We start from the raw sequence: 22,908 nt of genomic DNA, 5'->3' as shown, positions 1-22,908 counted from the left end.
ACGACACAGTTCTGGCCAATGAGAGGTGAGCAGAAGTGGTATAGCAATGAGTAGGCCCTGCCCGCTTAGAAACATCTCCTATGATCACCTAGCAAACTCTCCTCCCTTGCCACGTTAAACCTTGGAGGCAGTGTACTCCAAATGGCGTGGCTACAAGGAGAAAGGCTCGCAACCACCCTGAACACCATAAGAGTGAGGCAAACTTTATGGAGATTTGGGGTTTTGTCTGTTGCAGCAGTTAGAGTGAATTACCCTAATACCCACTGATAACTGTTATGGAAGTGGTGTGTTTTGGTGATGGGAAATGGCTTAGCCTCTCTAAATGTTTGCAGGAAACTGCTTCCTGAGCTGGGTCCTTGAGACAGCACATTGCCCTTCCTGCCTACACTACCATTAGGTCAGGGAGGTCTCCTAGATCCTGCCGACTCAGCTTACCTTGGGGTCACGAAGAGCTGGGGGCACAGGAGGGGGTTTAGCTCTAGCACACCGTGCATACTACCGTGCAATGGACATATCCTTCAAAAACATGTGTTTCTAATACCATCATTCCTTCCCATGGGTTTCTGGTTCCCACCAAGCTAACTTCAAACCCAATGGCAAAAACCCCACAAAAAACAACAAAAATCAGCTGCTATGGTATTAGCGGCCCTCTGTGTTCTGGTACTGTGTGACTTTTCCAAACCTAGTCCTCTTCAGGGAACCTCTGCTGAGATGAGGGGCATTGCTTAAACATCCCTCTCTCTTCTTTCTTTCCCCTGCTATTCTTTTTGATTTCTTATCTCCCTTTATCTCAATCCTACCAATTCCTAAACCTCTGTTTAAACATCTCTCTCTCTTCTTTCTTTCCCCTGCTATTCTTTTTGATTCTTATCTCCCTTTATCTCAATCCTACCAATTCCTAAACCTCCCACACCCTCCTCCACCTGGCAGAAACAGTTTCCCCTTCCTATGAACACTTGGATCTCTATCTCTCTGAAGGCATCTCCCTGCCACCTTCTGGTGGACACTATAGCTAGGAGTTTATGGCAGCCCTTCCTCCTGGACCATGAGCTTCTGGAGAGAAGGGAAGATATGTCTATTTGGCTTACTGTCGGATATTTCATGGCACACACTGGATTGCCCACTGCTTGAACAAATGAATGAATAAATGAAAAATCTCCTTTGCAAAGCTATGAATTCTCTCAGTTAAAAAATTATGATATAGCCTCTGTAGAAATAGGAGGCAGCTTAAAAGAGAACAAGCATATGAAATATTATAGCTCTGAATATGCTAAAAACATTTTATTTACTCATAGTATCAGAATGCTGGAAGGATTTTATCCTTATTTCCCTCTGGTCTGGCTCTTACTTTTTCTTTTTCTTTTTTAAATCAGAGATCCATAGACATTTTTTTTCTATGGGAGTGAAATAAAGGATGGAGATTTGGGATGGACAAAAATATAGAACTGTCTTTTTTTATCTAAAGCAATTACCATGAGGAAAAACAGCTTTCTTCTTAATACAGCAATTCCATAAATAACAGTAAAATTCTTGATGCCCCAGCAGTAAGAAGTCTTCAGGGCAGCACCAATGATGTATAATGCTGGCTGGGAGAAACTATTGTTTACAAGCTAATTATTGTATAACAAGTTGGCTTTAGTTAGCTGTTTGAGAGGTTCAAACAGCAGATTTGGAAAGATAAAGTGTGTATCAGCATGTACATTTTTTTTAATCTCTGATTAAAAACAATAGTTTGAGAGAATTGAAAAAAACGAGTTAGAAAAAACAGTTTATTAAGTAATATCATATAAATAACTTGTTACAAAAATTGATTTGCAAAAGGCATATTTAACTCTTTGTGAGAAATCACTTTTTAAATTGCATTCTTTTCAGATGTATACGTCTAAGAAAACAAAGGAAAATAAAAGAAGTCATTTCAAGGAGCGTGGCTTTGCCATTTGACTACCACAAAAGGCCCGGCTACACTGAGCTGTAAGGTAATCATCTTACCTCTCCTTCAAATACAGGAAGCTTTCTCATGTAAACTGTGAAGTTATGAAAATCTCCCCAACTAGAAATGTTGATGAAAGCTGAGCAGTGGTTGTTTCTATCAGGTGTTCTCATTGCCTCATGAGAAGAACCATATGACTGAGCATTACAGCCAGCAAATCTTCAAGGGTGGCATCAGCTTCAATTTATACTTGGGAGTATTTTTAATTAAAAACAATCAATACCAAAAAGCTTTTATTTTCTGGGTTTAAAAATCACAAATCACAGTAGGAGAATGCCAAATTGTCTTAGCTTGGTACTACTGAAGACGCACGTAGCATTTATTATAAGGCCTATTCTTAGGCAGTTTACTTTCAAAGCAATGAAAAGAATCACAAACAAAACAATACGGTGGTTTCCAAGCATTCCTACGTTTCTTCTGAGCAGATCGGTTGGTTTGCTACACAGCATTCTCCCTGAATGCCTTAGCAATTCTATACATTTGATTCCTTAATAAACACTAAACTAATAGATCATAGAAAACTAAAAGCTTATAGAAGGTGCCTCTAGACATATTTACATAAATAACATAGTCTCGCAAGAAAGACCAAGATCTCATTATAGCAGAATGCTTTTTCCACAACACTGGATCCATGCCTCATTTGTCAAATTAACCCCATTTGAAGAGAAATTTGAGTTTGTGGTCCATGGGTTTTAAAAAAAAAACTGGAATTAAGCAACTTGTAAAAGCTCTTTTGAAATTAATCTAATAACCCAGTGGCTCTCAGGCTAAGTGCCTTGGTCCTGTCTGAAATACAGTGGGTAATGGGCTTTGTTTCCATTTGACCTCCTTTTGGCACTTTCATCTGCTGGCTCTGTCGGGCTAACATTCCCCCCAAATTAAAAAATGAAAATGCATCATAAATAAGGTATTACAAAATGGGGAGTAGATTAAAGATTGTCTCAACAATGCTTAAATTAAATTGACGATGCAGAGACCATAAACTTCTGGCTTTAAAAATGAGCTATCTCTTTATTAACTTCTAACAAGTGTGTGAGTCAATGTATTTCCTTTCTAAGAGGGTATTTCTCTGCACACTGAATATGATCAGGGTCTGATTTTTTTAGTAGAAAATTGCCCCTTTAGAAAACTATTCCATAAAGATGCCAAAGGGAGATTAAAAATGCTGCAAACATAATAGTCACTGAACTTTTAAGGAGACCATACTGTGATTCTGTATTCTCTGGAAAAGAAAGCTGCTTGTCAGACTTTGGAAAATAGTTCATCCTCCTGAAGATCCATACACTAAGTCTTAATCTTTCCACTCTTAACAATCTGATAGAGGGGCCTGGGTTTTAGTGTTAAATGTAAATGCTTGACTGTTTAATCCTCTGCAACAATTCAAAAAAGATTTCATCTAGACAAAATCATAAAAAATAAAATTACACTAAAACGATCCTTTTTAGAGGATACCTTTCAAAATAGTGGGGGGATCATGACTTTCTAGAGTGTTCTTCCCAAGTAATTACATTGCTTTAAAACTAGTGACTAGGGTAAGATAATTGATTTGGTGGTTTGGTTCCTGGGGAAAATGAATTTAGGTGTGCCTGATTTAAATACTTAGTTTGGGCCAAGAACCAACTCTGTTCTTCCCTTTCAGCTGCATACTTTTATGGTCCTCAAGTATGTAGAATTGAGGAATTCTTAATTCATAGTTTATACATTTATCTCCAATGACATACCCATTTCAAGGCAAAGCATTTGATGGAAGGTATTGCTCAGCAAATTGGGTATCTAATATTTATGCACTTAGAAATGAAAGTAATGGAAACTTTCTAAAGTTAATTTGGATTTGTAAATTTTGGGTGCTCCTAAGATAGAGATTCAACTTTTAAGAAATTTTTATACAACTTTTTTGGAGCTCAAAATGAACACTAAGCCAGAATTTTTTTTTTTAATGAGTTAAAATTGAATTGCCAGGTTTTGTTTCATTTGAAAATGGAGTCAGTTTGTATCTGAAACTCCCTTCACACAACTAAACTGTAAAGCTAAGAAAGCTCTGTAAAAAACATGTATTTACTGTGCCCAGAGCCCCTGTCTTATGGTTCCATGGAACCATCTATTCTTCTCTCCTATTTGATTTCATTTTTTATTTGGGGACAAATGTTTATGCCTTTTAGCAGAAAGTGGCTATGAAGTGAAGGTTGTAAACTTATGCACGGTAGTTTAACATTTTAAAAATCCCAGCTTATTTTAGGGAACATCTTGGTGGTTTGAAGAAACTCTCCTCTTCGAATGGAGGGGAAAAAAATTTCAGGGGCTCAAAGTCCTTGAAGCAATCCACAGAAGTGATCTGCTTATAATTAAGGAATTTTAGTTTCATAGTGACTAAAGCAAATATTAAATTTTACCTCTTCCCATTTTCCTTCCATCCTTCTTGTCACTAACATCTAATATCAGGACAGAGACTTTGTGAAAACTGAGCTGAAAACTAGTTTTTTTCTCCAGTAATCATTCATGTTGACTGGGGTCCTTGATGCGATATCTTGGTGGGAAGGAAGTGAGACCCACACGGAATCATGGAAGTATGGCTCTCTATATTTCCATGACATCAGAGAGTATTAATTATAGTAAAATACTTACAGAACCATAGTACTAAATATTCAGCTCTAGTCTTAAATTATCCAATTTCTTAGAGATTCACTTTATCATCAGGTTTTGTGGTAAGAGATTAAGCAGTAATTTCAATATTTAGTCATGTTAACTTGTTCTTGGCTCACTGTGCCATCTTCAAGGTGGGATAATATACCCTGCCAATTGTATCTCAAATGTTCCACTACAGAACTACTTACTTTCACTTATGAGGAGAGAATAAACCTTACCCTTAAACATTGGAAGTTCCTAGTGTCGACCCTCAGACATTCCAATTAACCCAAAAGTTCAAAAGGAAGACTTCTGATGATATCTTTCTTTTTACAGGACTATCTTTCTTGATACAATTTATTACATGATGTGAAACATAAGGACCGAGAGCTCTTTGATTTTACAGTAAGTCATGTGGTTAAGGTGGTGTTCTATTGCTATAAATAACTAGTTCTTACTAATTAACTTTACTAAGCTATCTCTTTTCAACATTTAACTGTGACTATGGTATTCATTATAAGTGAAACCCTCCTGTAGTATTTTGTTTGCATTCCTGTGTGTGTGTGTGTGTATGTGTATGAAGAACTAACAAAAGAAACCCCTGAAAACATGAAATACTTGTTAGTACACAGGGAAGTCCATTACAAAATAGGAAACCATTCGGTAACACAAAGAAGAATATGGATATAAAACTTTTTCACTCTAATTGGGTAACCCAAAAAACTACATTTCTCTTATTTTAAAGGTGCCGTCTTTACTTCCTGGGTAATACACCTATTTAAAACTTAACAACTGTATGTTTCCAAATAGAAAGTATGTACTAATATGACAGTATCCCCAAATGGAAATAACATTATCTGTAGAAAATTAACATTAATTGAAAATAAATCCCTAAGACTAATAATTGAAGTCAGCATATTCATAAGTACATAATATATATTTATATATATATGTATATGTATATACACAGAGCCTGGGTTTGCTTTTTTTTTTTAAGTTTTCAAAACAACGATGTTTTCATTACAGTACTTTGGAAATTTCTGATGACTGCACAATGTAAGATTCTAATGATACAAATCATTAGAACAGCCATATGAAATAAATGATTTGAACCTACCAAAAGGATTAGTTCAGTTCAGTTGGGTCCTCTGGAAAATAACTACGATGCTAATTGCATAATTAGAGAAATAATAGATTGGATGGCTTGTACATTACTTTTCCGTTGTAGTTTGAGACCATCACTTTATCATTATAGTTCAAAGACAAGGATGGCAAGGTTGCCATAGCAACAGAGTTAAAAACAATGAAAAAATATTAATGCTTTTGAAAGTCAACTATCATTTTAATACAATCTTAAACACTCTTATTGAAGGGAATCACATTTTTCCCTTCGTAAGCGTCTTCCAAACATGTACTATGTAGTTTTTCACTATGATCTCAACAATATATCTATATCTATCATGTCATATAAATATATAGATGTTTCCAGATGTGAAGGACAGGGTTTCAAGTTCAAGTGTGGCTGGCTGTCATTTCCCCATTAAACTCTGAGGGCGGGATTTGAGTTTTATTTAATCTATCTTTACTAATGCAACTTAATTGTGTACAAAGTCTCTGAAGAGTATGAGTTATTGTACTTCACGCTGCTATTTTCAAGTATATTAGAATAATACTGACAACAACTACAGACAAGGAGTTAAAATTTGTCTCAGAAAAGTTCCTTCAAGAATTTTAAACAATTAGACTTATTTGTAATTAGCTTACTGATGGTTGAAATAATTTTAAGTGATCTGTGGTACATTTGGTGGCCCGAACTTTAAAATATGCTAAATATTTCCTTTGTCAACATCATTAGCTATTTTCCCTTTCTCTTTATATGGTACAAGGGCAAACTTTCACAGGTTTAATATATAACAAATTATGAGTTAGTGGCAAGGAATGAGGTATTACATTTTGTTTGTTGTTTTCCAACGTTACCATTTAATTTGCTTCTAGTCCAAAAGAGGAACAAGAATCTTAAAACGTTGGTGGATTTCATGATTTGAATAGTCATTGGTGCCGGATAAAGTTCTTGAAGAACAAAAAGGATGGGCAAATGCCATTTTAAATTCTTTGCGACACACCCATAATACACACCCATCTATATAGTTCATTATCTCCTTGTGAGCTGATATACCAGGACCAACTTCACAGTTGTTCCTCCCTCACTTCTCTTACTAAAACTATATATGTATTTTTATCATTAAAGCACAGTCCCTCATCCCATTAGCATGTGAAATGTACAGCCAGAGCGACCAGCTGACCTGAGTCAATGGAGTGTAGCAGGGAGACCAGGCCAGGGAAACTGAGCCCCTTCGGAACTCGCCCTAAGAGAACGAGGGAAAATACCACTCCTGGCGCTCTCCTCCAGCACGGGGCCTGTTGGGCTGACTGACATGGTTAACTGGATGCGCTAAAAAATAAACATTTGCCTATTGGAAGCTCATAAAAGTGTACTAGAAAAAAGTCTCTAACATTGGATCCACACCGGCTGCAGCCATTGACGTTTGGAACGGGTAGAACAGAGAACCCTTCACGGAGCGGTGGATAAAGTAGAAAGAAAGAGCCACTTCACCTATTTTCGGTGTCGTACTGGAAAAGGAAAAAGGCAAAAGGCAACGCATTAGGAGTCTTTGTCACTGTCCAGGCCTCCGTACATGTCTGCCAGCTTTTTGAACCGGGGGCCCCAGTCACTAAGGTAGTCGTAGTCTTGGTCTCCATCCGTGGTCACCGACTCCAGCGAGCTCAGCGAATTGGCTACCGAGCCGGTGCCCTCGTAGGCGTAGGTGGCCAAGGAGTCGTAGGGCGGGGCGGTGGGGTCCGTGTCATTCTCCTTTAACCTTTGGTTAATGAAATCCCGGACGTCGGTGTTGTCTCGGGCTGCGGGAGTCCGTCGGGGTAGAAAAAGGGCCTCGGGCACGATGTCCCTGCGTAATTTGCTGTCCTCTATGGCTTCGGGGTTCCTCAGGGTGCCGATATCAAAGGCCTGGGTGTCCTCCTCGCCACCACCTTCGTCGTTGTAACTGACAATGTTGTCTCTGATGTCCTCTTTGGAGATGATCAAAGGTTCTTTTTTCCGCTGCCGCCTCAAAGCTGCGAACAACACCACTGTCACTGGAAGCAGAAACAAAGCGGAACGGAGAAGGGAAAGTTAATTCGCCGCCCAATTAATGTCAGCAAGACACACCGTGCCCCAATGTGAAGTTTTAAAACTTCTCTAGGAAACTGCAGACTCAACTTGATTGCTTTGAGGTTGCGCTTGCCTCCCTGCATGATCAAACCAGGACCCCCCCAAAAAACCAGAGTAAATATTTGAAAGAGAGCTACGATCTAAGTAGAGGATAAAACACCTTCATATTTTGTCAGTAGTTCCCTTTTGCTTTGAAACGGCAAACTTGTTTTCAAGGTAAGGAAAAAATAAAATAATAATAAAAAAAGCTCAAACAGCGAGAGTGCGGCAATAAGAGTGCAAATTATGCCGAACACCTAATGCTCTGAAACTGCTTATAAGCACAAGGCTGGCACCTTCGGGATGTGTTGAAAGTTTGCATAACTCCACAGCTAAAATAACTTTTGCACTATGCCTTCTTCTTCTTCTTTTTTTTCTTCCCTGGGAGAAGTGTAAAATTAGTTTGAAACCCAAAGTAGAGATGTGAATGTCTGCATACCTTTCTACATAGAAGAAATATGATTATAGATAATACCTGGAGAGGCCCAGACACAATTCAGAAAGCCATTCTGGACTTAAAGATCAGCCCATTTAAAAGGGGGCAGGTTATAAGACACGCACCAGCTTATTTCTGTTTGAGCTAAACAAAATAAACACATTTAAGAGGGAACTTGAAAAAATTATTTCAGAGGCTCATATCCTGTAAGTTTGTTGCCTGGAATGTTCGTTCTTTGGATTTTTCCTCCTTAACTCAAATTAGAGGCAAAGCAAGGATTGTGTTTAACGAGCTCCTAATGTTTCTTCACAGCTGACTGGGTCGAACACAGCTGACTACCTGTAGAGAGACACATCTCTGAATGGACATACGGGTGGGAAAATAAAAACACAGTGACAGATTAGAGAGGAAACGCCATCTGGGGCAGAAAATGCATTGTTAAACTGGGTTGGTCCAGGGGTGTTTACTACAGGAAGTACTAGTAACGTGTTTTTATTTTCTCCTCCGTAACATGGTCCAGATTTTATGAGCCATAAAGATTGAAATATTGTAGTAAGGATTACAGAATAATGGCTTTTGGTGACTATGTATATCTACCTACATAATGATGGATATATGCATACCCAGATATCTATATATTAAATTTTCAGGTGTTAATAGTGTTATTAATAATTGGTTATCTATCCAGAGAGTTCTATATGCCAAGCACTATGGCAAGTGCTTTACATACTGAATCTCATTTAATTATCACAGCAGCCCTACAAAGTAGGTACCTTCATTTTATAATGCATATATATGTATTATACAATATAGTAACCATTTTTCATAGAGGAAATTGAGGTTTAGAGATGTCCCATATGCAAACAATTGAAATCCAGGTCAGACTAAAAAGCCAACACTTTTAATCACCAAGCATGTTTGGATTATAGACTACTTCTAAAGGCTATCCACTGTTGCCATTTCAAGTGCGTGGTTGTGTAATTGTACGTATTCTCTCTTGCTGCCAAAGAGCATCCTCATGCCTCATTTGTCCCAGCCATTCAGGGCGTTTATGTATTTGTTCATTCATGAAATATTTATGCAGTGCCTACTCTGTCTGTGCCAGGTCCCGTTCTAGGCGCTATCGGTGCAAAACCTTAATCAGGAGGGGGGCAGGGGTGGTGGTGGGGTGGATGGAGACTGACAACGAACAATGTGTAGCATAAATAAGGCAATTATTGGGGCGCCTGGGTAGCTCAGATGATTAAGCGTCTGCCTTCGGCTCAGGTCATGATCCCAGAGTCCTGGGATCGAGTCCCGCATCGGGCTCCCTGCCCTGCGGGAAGTTTGCTTCTCTCTCTCTCTCTCTCATGAATAAATAAACAAAATCTTAAAAATAAATAAATAAATAAATAAATAAGGCAATTATTAGAAGGTGATATGTACAGTGTAAACAAAGAGTAGAGCGGAGGGAGGAGGGTGAAGAGCACTTCTGTGTATGACTGAGAGGCTGTGTATGTTTTGTAGGAGGAGATTGCCTCATTGAGGAAGTGACATTTGAGCAAAGGTGTGGGGAGTCAGCCAAGGGGTTGTCAGGTGAAGAGGACAGAGCTAGAAGAAAGGCCCTGGGATGGGAGGGAGCCTGGAGTGTGTGACAAACAGCCAGGAGACCCTACGGCGGGACCTGAGGGAGCCCCGCCCGGACAGGAAGGGAGTTGGAAAAGGCCATGTCATCTGGGGCCTGGAGGCTTCTGTATGTCCTCACTTTACCCTGAGGTGCTGGTGGGTGGAAAATTGCAGCACTCTGGGCGGAGGGATGTTCATAATCTATCCTTTATGCCGGATTCCAGTGTGACCAATGGCAAGGATTTGCAAAGCAGAGGATTGTAACTAAGGATGGCCTCTGGGGATAGCGAATAGAATCAAGACTAATGTCTCCCAAAGCATTCAACCTTTATGTACCACGGTTGGTGTCATCATTTAAGGCAAGAGAGCAGGCATTTATCACTACCTAATTCTGCCCCAGTTGAAGTGATCTGTATCTTTTGTTTTGGTCCTTTGCACACCTGAAAGTGCAATACCTAGAAGAGAGGGCACGTTGGGTAATTCAAAGGCATTTCTTCACTGCCTCATTCTCCTACAGCTACAACTGCCTGTATCTTTTCTTTTTAGCCCAATGTACATCTGAACAGAAATTCTAGAAGGGAAATCTTTCTCAAAGCTAACTTTTATCGACTGAAGATGTGAGTTCTGAGCACGTGGAAAAAAAAATACATTCTGAGAAAGTAATAGCTTTCTTCTCAGTAACTGACCTCTTCCCTTTTCTCTACCCCCTGAGGCCAGAGGACAGCAGTGAGATTTTGGAGGGGTGGGGGAAGGGGGATGCTTGGACCAGTTTGCTCTCAAATCCCATCATAAAGCTAGAAGGTAGCAAGGCATTTGAAATCAGCCTGCCTAGGCTCACGTAAAGGATTTGACCCTTTTAAGTCTGTTTCTTTCCATGAAAGAGAGGCAATAACACAGTGCCCCAGTGTTGTCATCAGGAATGAGTTCGTAAATGTGGAAGTTTCGTAGACTCTAAAGCACCATAGAGACACGAGATGTCGTAGTTTTCACTGTGGTTTTATTTTTGTAAATAAAACAAGAGATGCCACAGGATCCACTTTATTGACTGCAGATTTCCTCCCACATCGGTGTGGCTTTTCTCTTACAAAATCTCGGGTTTGCTTCCACCTTCTTCGATTGTCTTATTTGCAGTTCGGGCTCTCTTTCAGCCTGGACATTGCCCTGCCTTCTATGAGCTCACAAAGAAAGTAGAATGCAGTGTGGAAGCACAGGGCTCAGGGGGTGGAAGACCTGGGTTTGGAACCTTGTTCTACCACCTGTTAGCTGTGTGACGTGCCTATAGGACTGCACTTCTTGGAGCCTTGGTTTTCTTATTTGAGATGCAGATAAATATATACCAGATGGTTCTGAGGGTTAAAGGAGAAGAACAGTTGTGAAGCATCTTGGCCAGTGTGTAGCCCACAGTGTTAGCCTAGTAAAGGATCAGTCCCATTGAGTTCCTTTTTTAATTAGGTACAGAATTCCAAAGACACTAGACCAGATGTAAGGAGCAAGGAGACAAGTTAGGAGTCCCGAGGAAACAGCAAATTTATTGGAGGAAGGAAATGATGAAGAGAGGATAAAGGTAGTTGGTGAGGAGGAAAAAAGCCGGCGGGGGGGCGGGAAGGGAGAGAAAATGGGTAGATGATGAAGGAAAGGAAGAATCACCTCTTTGAGATGAGAGTCAGCTCTCCTTCTATAGACCACGGAAGAGTCCATGGAATTCTCCCTGACTACAGCCCTGCCAATTCAGCCCTTCTAAAAATAATCTTTTTCCCCCTAATCAAAAAGAATATTTGTATCCTTCTCTTCCAAAACAATTTTTACAGACTCACACCATTAGAAACACTGATTTGTCTTTGCATACTGTCAGCTTTTATTTATCTTCATATCTTAAAATACTTTTCCCAAATCTTCGTTGACAAAGAGAATCACAGTTCTGTAGTTAAGTTTCAAGACTTCTGTTATAATTAGCAAAATTGATATGGAATGTGAAGCTCTTAAGCAGGGATCCCTAGGCATTCTCTTCTTGGAAAAATGTAGGTCTTTTACTCTTTATTCTTCTCAACGCTATATTGTAATTTTTAAAAAGAGTCCCCCCCTGGCCCCATGCAATCCAGGTTGACACTTAACTTCTTACCTTTCTTCCCCTTGTGTAGCAAGCTTACTTTGACTTTTGGAAGGACTGAGTTAACTAACATTTGATTTCTTAGTTCACAACAGTCAACAGTCTGTTGAGCATTTTGAGCTCAACCTGTGTGCTTAGTTCATGGGTTGGGGACAAAAATTTCATTTGAATCATTGCTAGACCTCGATTTTCACCTTGATTGCATTCATTTCTTTTAGGTCCCAGATTTATTTCCTCAGTCACAGAAATTGATAATTATTGAGAATCTGAGAAATAATAGACATTGTGTATGTGGCAGTTGGGGAGCAAGGCTAAGAAGTTAGTGATTCAAAGGGGTAGCCCAAAGCAAGTTGGCTGGGTGGAAGAAAATTTCATCGCTTTTCATTTCCCTGTATGAGAGAGAAAAAGTCATCACATTTCTCTTTCCACTTTCCCATTGATCTTTTTAAACTTTACCTTCATAGAAAGGGCCCTCAGCACACCCTCCGTGCCGGATGACTTTCTCTCTTTAAAATTTAACAATGTTTGCCAAGTTAAATGGGAAACAACAAATGAAATGGAAAGGGCACATTGAGAGTGCCCTCCAGTCCCCCTGGGATTCATTCTCTGTCTGATAGACAAGAGATGCTTTGGGTGGACTGATTCCCAGGGTAGATGAAGACATGGGCCAGTTTCACATCTGTTCATTCTCCAAAGCTGTTTTCAAGCCAAAACTAGTTCATGGTTGAACAACACAGATCCTCAGCATATAACTCTGCTCACCTAGATCGGGCTGTATGCCTTACCGGGGGAGGCGGATAAATCTAGGGTGTCACAGTAACAGTGTGTGCCCCTCAGCATGGGGAGATAGGAGGCAGGGAGAAGCAGTTTACCTAGTAGGGTCACGATGCACAGAAGGATGGCGATCAGGGCCCCCGTGCTCAGGCCCGTGGGGTGCACGAGGGCCTCCGCATGGCAGGACTGCATGTTGCCGTGGTGGTCACATGCACAGACCCGGACAGTCACTGTCCCTGTGCTGCTCTGGACTGGGTAGTCGTTGTCTGAAATCACCACGGGCAGGAGATAGGTGCTCATCTCGTGTCTGTTGTAGCCATTTTTCCGAGTTAAGATTCCTGCCGTGTTATCTGCAACCGGAAAGCAAAGTGGTGAATGTCACGTGCATACCACATCGTGGATTGGAAAAATTGTGACGCTAACAGAGAGAGAGCGAGAGAGAAAGCTATCAATATATAGACAGAGAAGATAACTTGGGCACATTTACCTTTGTTGTCGTGAATGGTAAAGTTTGAACCACTGGCTGCTTCTGGGGCCAAAGAGAAGGAGAATTGGTGCCCGCTGTAAGGGTCATCTTTGTCAATGGCTCGTAGGGTCTGAATCAACTAAAATCAAAACCATAAAGCTGCTATGAAGTTCAGCTAACTCAAAAATGTTCCTTACAGCTTTGCAGTAAATTGCCTGACTACGTGATTTCTAATTTTATTTATTTTTTTATGTTTATTTTTTAACGCATCTTTTTTTTTTTTTAAAGATTTTGTTTATTTATTTATTTGACAGAGAGAGAGGGAACACAAGCAGGGGGAGTGGGAGAGGGAGAAGCAGGCTCCCCGCCAAGCAGGGAGCCCGATGCGGGGCTCGATCCCAGGACCCTGGGATCATAACCTGAGCCGAAGGCAGATGCTTAACGACTGAGCCACCCAGGCGCCCCTGATTTCCTATTTTAATTTAAAAACAATAGCCTCTAGAAAATTTACAATGAATCCACTTTATGCAATGAACAAATGGGTTGGAAATAGAGCCGGGAATAATACTTTGTTGTAGGGCTAGCCCCACTGGGCACTGTAGGATATTTAACAGCAAGCCTGGCCTCCACCCGCTATATACCTGTAGCACACTGCTCTTTGTGACAATCAAAAATGTCCCCAAACATTGCCAGATGTCCCCTGGGGGCAAAATCACATGGGTTGGGAAACACTACCCTAGAGAGATACAAAGCTATAAAATACCACAATGATCTATGAAAACATTTCAACTAAAAAAATCAGGCACTCTTTGGACACAGCCTGTTTAGAAATGCAGTCTTGACATATCTACATAAGCCATCGACTTGCCTAAAAGCTGACAAGAAAGTTTGTACATAAAATACAACTTCAGCTTCCTGCTTTAATATGTATTTTAACAGTGCACTTCTATTTTGACAAACTGTAACATAACTTTTATATCACTGGCAGAAAAGACCTATTTCAAGTAGGGACAAATGTGTAAAACAGGAAAACATTCACGAATTTGTATTACTTGTACAGATGGGCAATATAAATAAGTGAAACTATGAATTATAGACATTTGTAAAATATGTTCTGGTTATTGCTTTCCAGTATATATGGTAATTAAAAGTAAGCTCACCAATTAAGATTTTTCCCAATAAAACCTGTGACTAATCTATTTTAATGAAAACTTAAGACTGATCTGAATCAGCATCAGTCTCTGAGAATGATGAACTTCCAGTTCTTAAAAACTGTTTGTTCTCTTATGCAAGTTAAACATTCATTCTGGTTCTTATTTATAGTGTTAATTTTGTTAGCATATACTTCATAGATAATTCAAAAACTCGCCCTCAGCTCTGTGTATTAGAAGATCTAAATTAATCTGACTGAATTAATTTGCTTTCTTATGAAACTCACCTGATCTGCTTTTGCTTTTTCGCAGACAAAAGTTTCATAGAATTCAGCAAATTCTGGGGCATTGTCATTGACATCTAGAATTTTAATATATAGAGGGACTCGGCTGCTTTGCTTTGGATTATCTGCAACATGCCAAAAAGAAAGAAATAGGCATTTATGTATTGATCGCCAATCCCCTTTAGACAATTGTCACTCACCCCTTTCTCATTCATACACAGATTCCCCAAGGCTGCTCTGAGTACCACAGGGCATTATGTACAACTTAGTCACCAAAAAGAATAGATTGGTACTTCTGGAGTTGGATACACCTGTTGGAGATACCTGTGAGACAAAGCTACTTGTGGGGATAGAGTACAACTGGATAGCAAATCCCAGAGTTGCACAAAATAAAGAAAAGCTATCCAGGAAAGGCAGTCTAGAGGCAGATTTTAAGAGAAGCCAAAGAAGCAAGGAGATGGGGAAAATTGTACAAAAGAAAGATCGAGGGAAATGTGAAGGAAACCAATGGTTGTTTTGGTCTTAGCTCTTTAGTTTTTGTGCTGAATACAAGCTAGATGTAGTGCTCAGCACTTTGCTATATTATCTTATTTAATCCTTACAAACTTTTGAGGTAAATACAGCTATCGACCCTACTATAGAGATGAGGAAACCGAGGCACAGATAGGTTAGGTAATTTGTCCACCTTCACAGAGATGATAAGTAAGAAGTAGAGCCTAGATTTCAACTTGGGTCTGTCTGACTCCAAAGCCCAGGCTGTTCATCCAGGATAATGAGAGAGCAGCATCCATGTTGGAAGACTGGAGGTGAATGAGTATTTTGGGTAGTGTGGAAGACAGATTCTTGGTCTAAGAATCAGGGATTGGAATCTCTGAGCTCAGTGCTCCTCATTCACTTCACTTATATATCTGTTTGTTCACAACATAAATATTTAGTGAGCATCTCATTTCTAATACGTGCTAGCCACTCTCTGGGGTGCTGGGACACATGGGGGACATAACACAGATCCGGCATCCTGGAGCTTTATTCTACTGGGGGCAGATAAACTGTAAACACATAAATAGATAATGCATCAGATGGTAAATGCTATGGAGAAGTTAAAGAGGGAAAGGGATGGGAGAGAGGTGGAGGTGCTACTTTGAGGGGGATGACCGCTCATTCTCATCCAATGAGATGCCATTTGGACAGAGACATGAATAAAGAGATGAATTAAGCCATGTGAATATTTCCGGCTCTCCAGATAAAAGGAACACCAAGTGCCAAGGCCCTGGAATGGGAGTGGGCTGGTTTTATGTAAGCTCTGGGCTTCTGTTGCATCAAAGATAGTTAAGAAGTTTAGACAATAAGATTCTTAAGCTCCTTTGCATCTAAAATGTTGCTCACATTATTACAAAGTTGGAGTTGCCGAAGATGAAGTTTTTTTTAAAAATTTTTTTATTAACATATAATGTATTATTTGTTTCAGGGGTACAGGTCGATAATTCATCAGTCTTACACAATTCATAGTACTCACCATAGCACATACCCTCCCCCCAATGTCCATCACCCTGCCACCCCATCCCCCTCCCACTAGCAACCCTTAGTTTGTTTCCTGAGATTAAGAGTCTCTTATGGTTTGTCTCCCTCTCTGGTTTCATCTTGTTTCAAAAATGAAGTTTTAAAAGGTCTTTATCACTAGTGCTTTCAAATATATCACAGAAACATTAAGTCTTAAAAAAAAAATTTTAGGCACAAAGCTTAAAAAACACATGAAATGACTACTTCAGTAAAACATAAAATTTCATGATGTTAAAAAATGGTCCTTTTCAGTGTGAAAAATAATTTTGTAATTTTAAAGCTTTAAGTATGCTCTGTCATTGATATCTGCATTAGTCCCTCCGCATAAATTCTGGAGAGCAAATTCCTACCTAACAAATTTGTAATTAGGAGTTCTTAATGCTATCACAAAGCAATTCTTCATTTTGCCCATATTGGTTATTTATTATTCTGCTCAATATTCTTCAGCTATTTCAAATCTCATGAGTTAGGTTGACAAAGAATACTACTGTAATATACCATTAGATATGGAATATTTCACACTAGATACCCAACTGAGCTAAAAATATTTGAACTTTTAAAATCAAAAACAAAAACTAAAAAATGAGCTATAATTTGGAAGCTTATTTTTAAGCATTTAAATGTTATTTTAAAAATACTTTTTCCTTCATGTACTTAGGCCTACACATTGTGTTTACATTACACAATTTGCACTGTGTATAATAATTTTATTTGAAGCATTCATTTGGCACTATTTTTCTTTGCCTTCATTTTCATGGGGACTTCCATAAAATCTGCTCTAAACATCTTATTGATTACTTGGTGGTTTGGATTGCTCACTTTGGTGTACAGTGGAAAAGCTAAAATTTATATCTCTTACTTCTGTAATGATTTTGAACTAGAAATTCTATAGAAAACTGGAGAATAGATATCTGAAAGATTTCTAAGTAATGCCTACATTTTTTAATATACTTGATGCCCCTCCCCTCCCAATTCCAACCATGAGCCCATGTTTTTCAGCTGCTTCTGTTATGTTCTGATTGATAAAGCTTTTTTGGAATCAAATCCAATATGTACCAATTCAACCTCATTTGAGAGATGCATTCTCATTTTATTATTTCTGAACTACAGATCGTCCACAGGTGCCTCTGCATTTGTGAATGAAATAACACGTGCCCAGAAGAAACATTACTGCAAATCATTACAGGGCTGTTTCCCTCAATATGTATTGAGTAGGATATCAGTACATGGTGATGAATTTCAGCCTCGCTTCACCAGCCCTTGCCGGGACACTCACTCCGTGCTCCGTCCCCTGGGGACAGCTGCGGTGTGAGGTTAGACTTACTGATCTCTGTTGCGATTACTGTAATGTTGTGCCACAGCAGTGTTTCTCGGTCAAGAAGTTTCGACGTAAAAATGGAACCATTTCCAGAATCAATGTTGAATATTCTGTCCATATCTGTGTGTCGATCAACAGAATACCTAAAAATGCAGAGTAGAATTTAGAATGGTTTTCTTTTCTTTTCTTTTTAAAAATGAAATATAGTTGACACACAGTTACCTTAGTTTCAGGTGTCCAGCATAATGATTTGACAAGTCTACATGTATGCTGTGCTCACCACAAGTCTAGCTACCATCTGTCCCCATACAATGCTAGAAAGGTTTTCCTTGTATTTGTTATTCTCACATCCTAAAACTAGTCCCAGAATTTGTTACATGAGTTTTTTCTACTTGTAGCACATATTTGCATATCTATAACTCAGTATTAAGCAAAATATTCTGGGAAATTAATTCTTTACAATTGAGGTCCTAATGGTAAACCCATTAGACAAGTTACATGAGTTTGAGAATCACCAATAAAGTTTCTCTTATATGTAATTTGTATCAAGTTTGTATAGTAATTGTCACATTTTAACTCAAATTTTTAGAACCTTAGAACTTTTTTTTTTTTTAATTTTATTTATTTATTTGATAGAGAGAGAGACAGCGAGAGAGGGAACACAAGCAGGGGGAGTGGGAGAGGGAGAAGCAGGCCTCCCACTGAGCAGGGAGCCTGATGCGGGGCTCGATCCCAGGACTCTGGGATCATGACCCGAGCCGAAGGCAGACGCTTAACGACTGAGCCACCCAGGCACCCCAGAACCTTAGAACTTTAATGTGTATGCAGGTGTTCCTGTGCATGAGTAGGGTTATTGTCTAGTTTTCTGTTATCTACTTTGTTTTAAAAATCATTATGTAAAAAGAAGCAAAAACTGGGTAGTGTGGCTGCAGTTAGTGAGGTGGGAAAAGAGAGAGAGAAAATGAGGTTGGGGAGAGATTCAGGAGTCTGGACTGTGGAAGGATGGGCTGGCCATGGCAAGGATTTGGGATTTGTTCTAAGAGCAATGCGAATCTACCACTGGATTTAAGCAGGCAAATGTTCCAATCTAAATCATGTTTAACAAAGATCACTGGTTGAATCGAGGAGAATGGTTAGCTGGTGCAGTCACAAACTGGTAGAAGAAGAGAAGAACAGGGTTTGGGGAAGAGCCTAAGTTCCCGATATATTAAAGCTGAGGGTAATCAAGGAAAGCCTGGGAAGGGAAAGATCTGGATTGACAACTTAGATTTCCGGTTCACTTGTCTAGGAAGAGAAGGTCCAATGAAGGGAGAAAAATATTAAGGAGAGAATCACTTAAGTGGAGAAAATGGGGACCCACAATGCCCAGAGCAATGCCCAGAGCAGAGTAGGAACTGGAGAACTATTTAAGGAGTTCAGAGAATTCAAAGAAAACCAAGAGTTGTCTTAAAAATCAAAGGAGGACAGAGTTTTCAACACTGAAATTGATGGAAAACTAGCAGATTTTGAGAAATGTTATCTTCTTTATCAATTTATTACCAGTTTTTGGAATAGCTATATATGGGGAAAATATGTATGCATTGTTTTATGTAGGGGACATTAAAGAGAAAACTCAGGAGACAGTTGATATGTTAAGGTCATTAGGGGGAAAAATTGCCCATTTCAGCTGGAGTCTCAAAATTTATGTTATGATGGGAAATTTAAAAATATTGGCTTGGTAGAAATACAATTAAGTAGATGACCAACAAATCATACACATGTAGACTTATTATGAATGCTCTAAGAAAAATAAGCTGTTGTTACTAACTTGTAATAGTGTACCATGTTCAAGATTCTATTTCAGTTGATTATTTTACTTCAAAATGTAACTGGTGAATTATAATTTAATTCTGCTTAAATATAATTTAAACCTGCTATTAAAGAGAATTAAGAAGTTCAAAAAGGATATCTATATATCTCAAGTCAGGTTAGAATTTTAATTTTAGTTTATATAAACCTTATATTTTATTATTAAGGGTCCATCTCTTACAGATAAAACAGCCATTATTTTTGCCATTTTATGTCATGAATCAATGTTTATTAAGAATTTAGTCAACAGCATTGAACTTGATCACCTGCCTTCACTGTTAATTTGAGAATGATAAATATTTATAGCACATAACTACCCAAAAAGGAAATCTCAATATTCATAGATTTTGTAAGAAATTTAATGACAGCCTACAAATATATTTTCCCCTCATGAAAAATGTCAAGCTTAAGATATGCTGCTTATTGCCTTTATAAGCTGTTACAATTATATATAGCAGTAATCTTTTCTTGTTCTTTGTCTGTTTTCTTCCTGCTATAGTTTTAAGTTTTACAAGTAATCATATTTTCCTGTCAAGCCTTTGAAATAAAGAATATGGGGTGAGGAATTTTGAGTTGAAGGTGGCTATTGATTTTAAAGAGAAACTACTTAGGAAAAACCGAAATTGTACGTGAGTTTTTCCCTTAATTGGGAGATTTAAAAATTAATAGGAAATTTCAGATGTCTACATTGTTTAGGAAAGATGTTTGCACATGAAGCCTTATCTGTCTGTTGTTTTCTTTCCAAAGTAATTTCAATTCATATCTAGTATATTTACTGTCCAGTCACATTAATTGTAGTCACAACAGATAAGGAACAAGGTAATCAATCTTAACATGATTATAGCAGATTATTTTGCTAGGTAGCTCTTTTTTTCCCCCCCAGTAATTTATTATATGCTGTGATTCAATAATTTGTCTTCTAATATATCCTCTCAAGTCAGGGAGATTTGTGGGTCAGGAAAGGAAGTATGTTTGCATGTAAATTTTTCATAATATCTCTTCAGAGTGACATTTTATAAGGCTCTTCCATGGAATTGTCAAAGGGCATTTGTGATAAAGTTACTGGAAGAAAATTATTTTATGTAATTAAAGAATTAAAGATTTGTGCCTGCATAATGATAGATCAATGTTTGGGGGGAGAATTCTCTAATATTAATTGTGTACCTAACATATTGTCTAGCACCTTAGTTGTTCAGTACTTACATCTTGGATAACCAAAAACTATGTGTGGATGTACTTTCCCAATCTGAGAATCACTTTTGTCCTATAAAAGGACTCACTGGAATATACATTTATATACCAATATATCCTTATTTGTATTTTTACCCTTCAGTCTATATCTATATATGAAATCCATATGTACCAAGAAAAGGCTGGTATAAAAAAATTCAAAATTAGCTGACAGCCAACCCAGTCTGACAAGCTAACTACTTCCTTTAATAAAACATAAAATAATGCAGTGGGTTAAAATGGTATTCATTATAAAAAGTAAAAGAGACATAAAAATGCAGCCTAAATTCCCAGGAGACATTATCTTTTTCAATTAAAAGTATGTTGACTGATCAAAGAGGTAACAAAGCTCATATTTATATGAACTTCCAGCATTAACCCTTTTAAATTGGTCTTGACATTGACTTGCTAGATCTTTCCCTTACACAGGACAAACTCTGAGTGAGAGAATCGGTTGTGAAAGTACTTAAAATTATTTGTGTTGTACAAACAAAGGCTGTCGTTCATTTTCCATATTAATAATATTAAATGTATATGGAAGGACACTTGATCCGTGGAGCTTACATGTGACTACTTTGGGTTGACTATAGTCCAGTTCATGGAGTCTACAGATATTCTCATAGATATTCTCATGTAAAACAACAAGAGTCTATTTTCCGGTTGATTTAAAACTATTCCCTGAGAGTAAACTAGGCATTTTTGTGTTTTAGATGTGGGACTTGCCATAACGTTTCATTTGAACAAAGAGCTCATGGCTGAAAAGTTAGAAAATGATTGCCTTAGAATCTCAAACTCTTTCATCTGCAATAATATTCTTCATGGGACCACCAGTGTGATCCTCTTAAACAGTAGTTTTAGATTAGGTTAATACTCCTATTCAGAACTTTGCAGTGGCTTCCTCCCTCAATCAGAATAGAATCCAGTCTTTACCAAGGCCTGCAAATGCCGTGTAGGACCTGCCACACTCACCACTTACTGTACCTCCCTGTTGCCTCACAAACTACTCCCCACCTTGCTTGCTCTCTTCTAGCTCATAAACCTCCTTGCTACTCTCTCTTCATGCCAAGCAAGCTCTGGTATCAGACCTTACCCTGATTTTTCCCTCTCCTTGGAATGTTCTTCTCCCAGATATCAACATAGTTCATCCCTTCATTTCAATCAAATCTTTACTCAAATGATTTCTTACCAAAGGCAGGCCTGACTACCCTATGTAAAATGGTACCCCAGATACCCTCTGTTTCCATACTCTGTCTTATTTTACTGCTTACACTGTATTTTACCTGAAATACTTCATATTTGTTGTTTGCCTATTTCCGTCTGCCCCAGTTAGAATGTAAGCTTCATGAGATCAGGACTTGATATTGTTCTCTATTGTGTCTCTAAAGCCTAGAACATACCTGGCATATGGCAGGTGCCCTGATCAGAATTTATCTGTGGGCTCACTGGCAAGAGTTCCTCTAGCTTGTCAGTCTGCTTACCTTTTTTTTTTTTTTTTATGGGGGCTAATTGATAGAATGATATTCTGATTTAGCAGTTTTCTCATCTAGTCAACTAAGCTACTGACTCAAGGCTGGAAGTTGTTGACTCCAGTGCTCTCATGATAAAATTCTAGAATACTAAAGCATCTGTGGTTTCAAAGGGCAACGAGGCCTCCTTACAGCCTGATTTACAGCTAAGGTATACGGAATGTATAGGGAAAATAGAGCTTGCTTACACAGTATAAATTAGAATTCAGCTCTGTTGATTTCCCCAGGATTTCTCAGACATATATCATGAGATGATTCTTATTTTTATCCATGTCTGACAAAGAAAAACATTATGCATCCAAATGGAGCATAATTCTGCTTCTAAGTGTTACATAATATGTTCTTATACACTTGAGAAACAGACTCAGCCCGGTGTCTTGTTTATTAAAAGTCACAGAGTTCTCTCCATGCTACTCTTTGACAAATCTAAGACCTTAAAGAAAAATTCCAGGCCATTCTGTTGTATTTCCTTATACCATTTTCATGTAAGTTGTCAATTCCTATAGATCATTTTGTGTGTGTCCCCCCGCCCCAATTTTGTGTTTTTTAGATTTACACTGTTGCTAAAGTAATGTTTATGTTGAGCAAGGAGAGTAAAGATGCTGTTTAGAGTAGTTTTTCAGGAAGACACAAGTGTCTCATTGGAAAAAAGGATTAATTTTCTAACTTGCAGGTGATACTTGCATAGCAATCGGCTAAAGCTTCTGAAAGAGACAGGTTGCAGGA

General features: G+C 38.5%; 1 protein-coding gene and 1 long non-coding RNA gene across 2 annotated transcripts in view; one reads left to right on the top strand and one right to left on the bottom strand.

The window, feature by feature from the left end:
• Positions 1–1,904: 1,904 nt before the first annotated feature.
• The window catches only part of LOC118006276, a 78,261-nt gene continuing 57,257 nt past the window's right edge, over positions 1,905–22,908 (top strand). Inside the window, exons 1-2 of the long non-coding RNA XR_004678033.1 lie at positions 1,905–1,976; positions 4,949–5,017. This is a non-coding gene — a long non-coding RNA (uncharacterized LOC118006276). The remainder of the gene's footprint in view (positions 1,977–4,948; positions 5,018–22,908) is intronic.
• CDH6 (cadherin 6) overlaps positions 1,971–22,908 on the bottom strand; it is a 125,626-nt gene continuing 104,688 nt past the window's right edge. Inside the window, exons 8-12 of the mRNA XM_034998864.1 lie at positions 17,585–17,721; positions 14,707–14,828; positions 13,290–13,407; positions 12,901–13,152; positions 1,971–7,765 (exon numbers count right to left, since the gene is read on the bottom strand). Of these exons, the coding sequence (XP_034854755.1) occupies positions 7,275–7,765; positions 12,901–13,152; positions 13,290–13,407; positions 14,707–14,828; positions 17,585–17,721 (1,120 nt within the window). The 3' untranslated portion in view covers positions 1,971–7,274. The remainder of the gene's footprint in view (positions 7,766–12,900; positions 13,153–13,289; positions 13,408–14,706; positions 14,829–17,584; positions 17,722–22,908) is intronic.

This window comes from Mirounga leonina, unplaced genomic scaffold, assembly GCF_011800145.1.
Source record: "Mirounga leonina isolate KUSES-001 unplaced genomic scaffold, KU_Mleo_1.0 Mir_95, whole genome shotgun sequence".
NCBI lineage: Eukaryota > Metazoa > Chordata > Mammalia > Carnivora > Phocidae > Mirounga > Mirounga leonina.
This window is presented reverse-complemented; position numbering and strand designations above follow the sequence as displayed.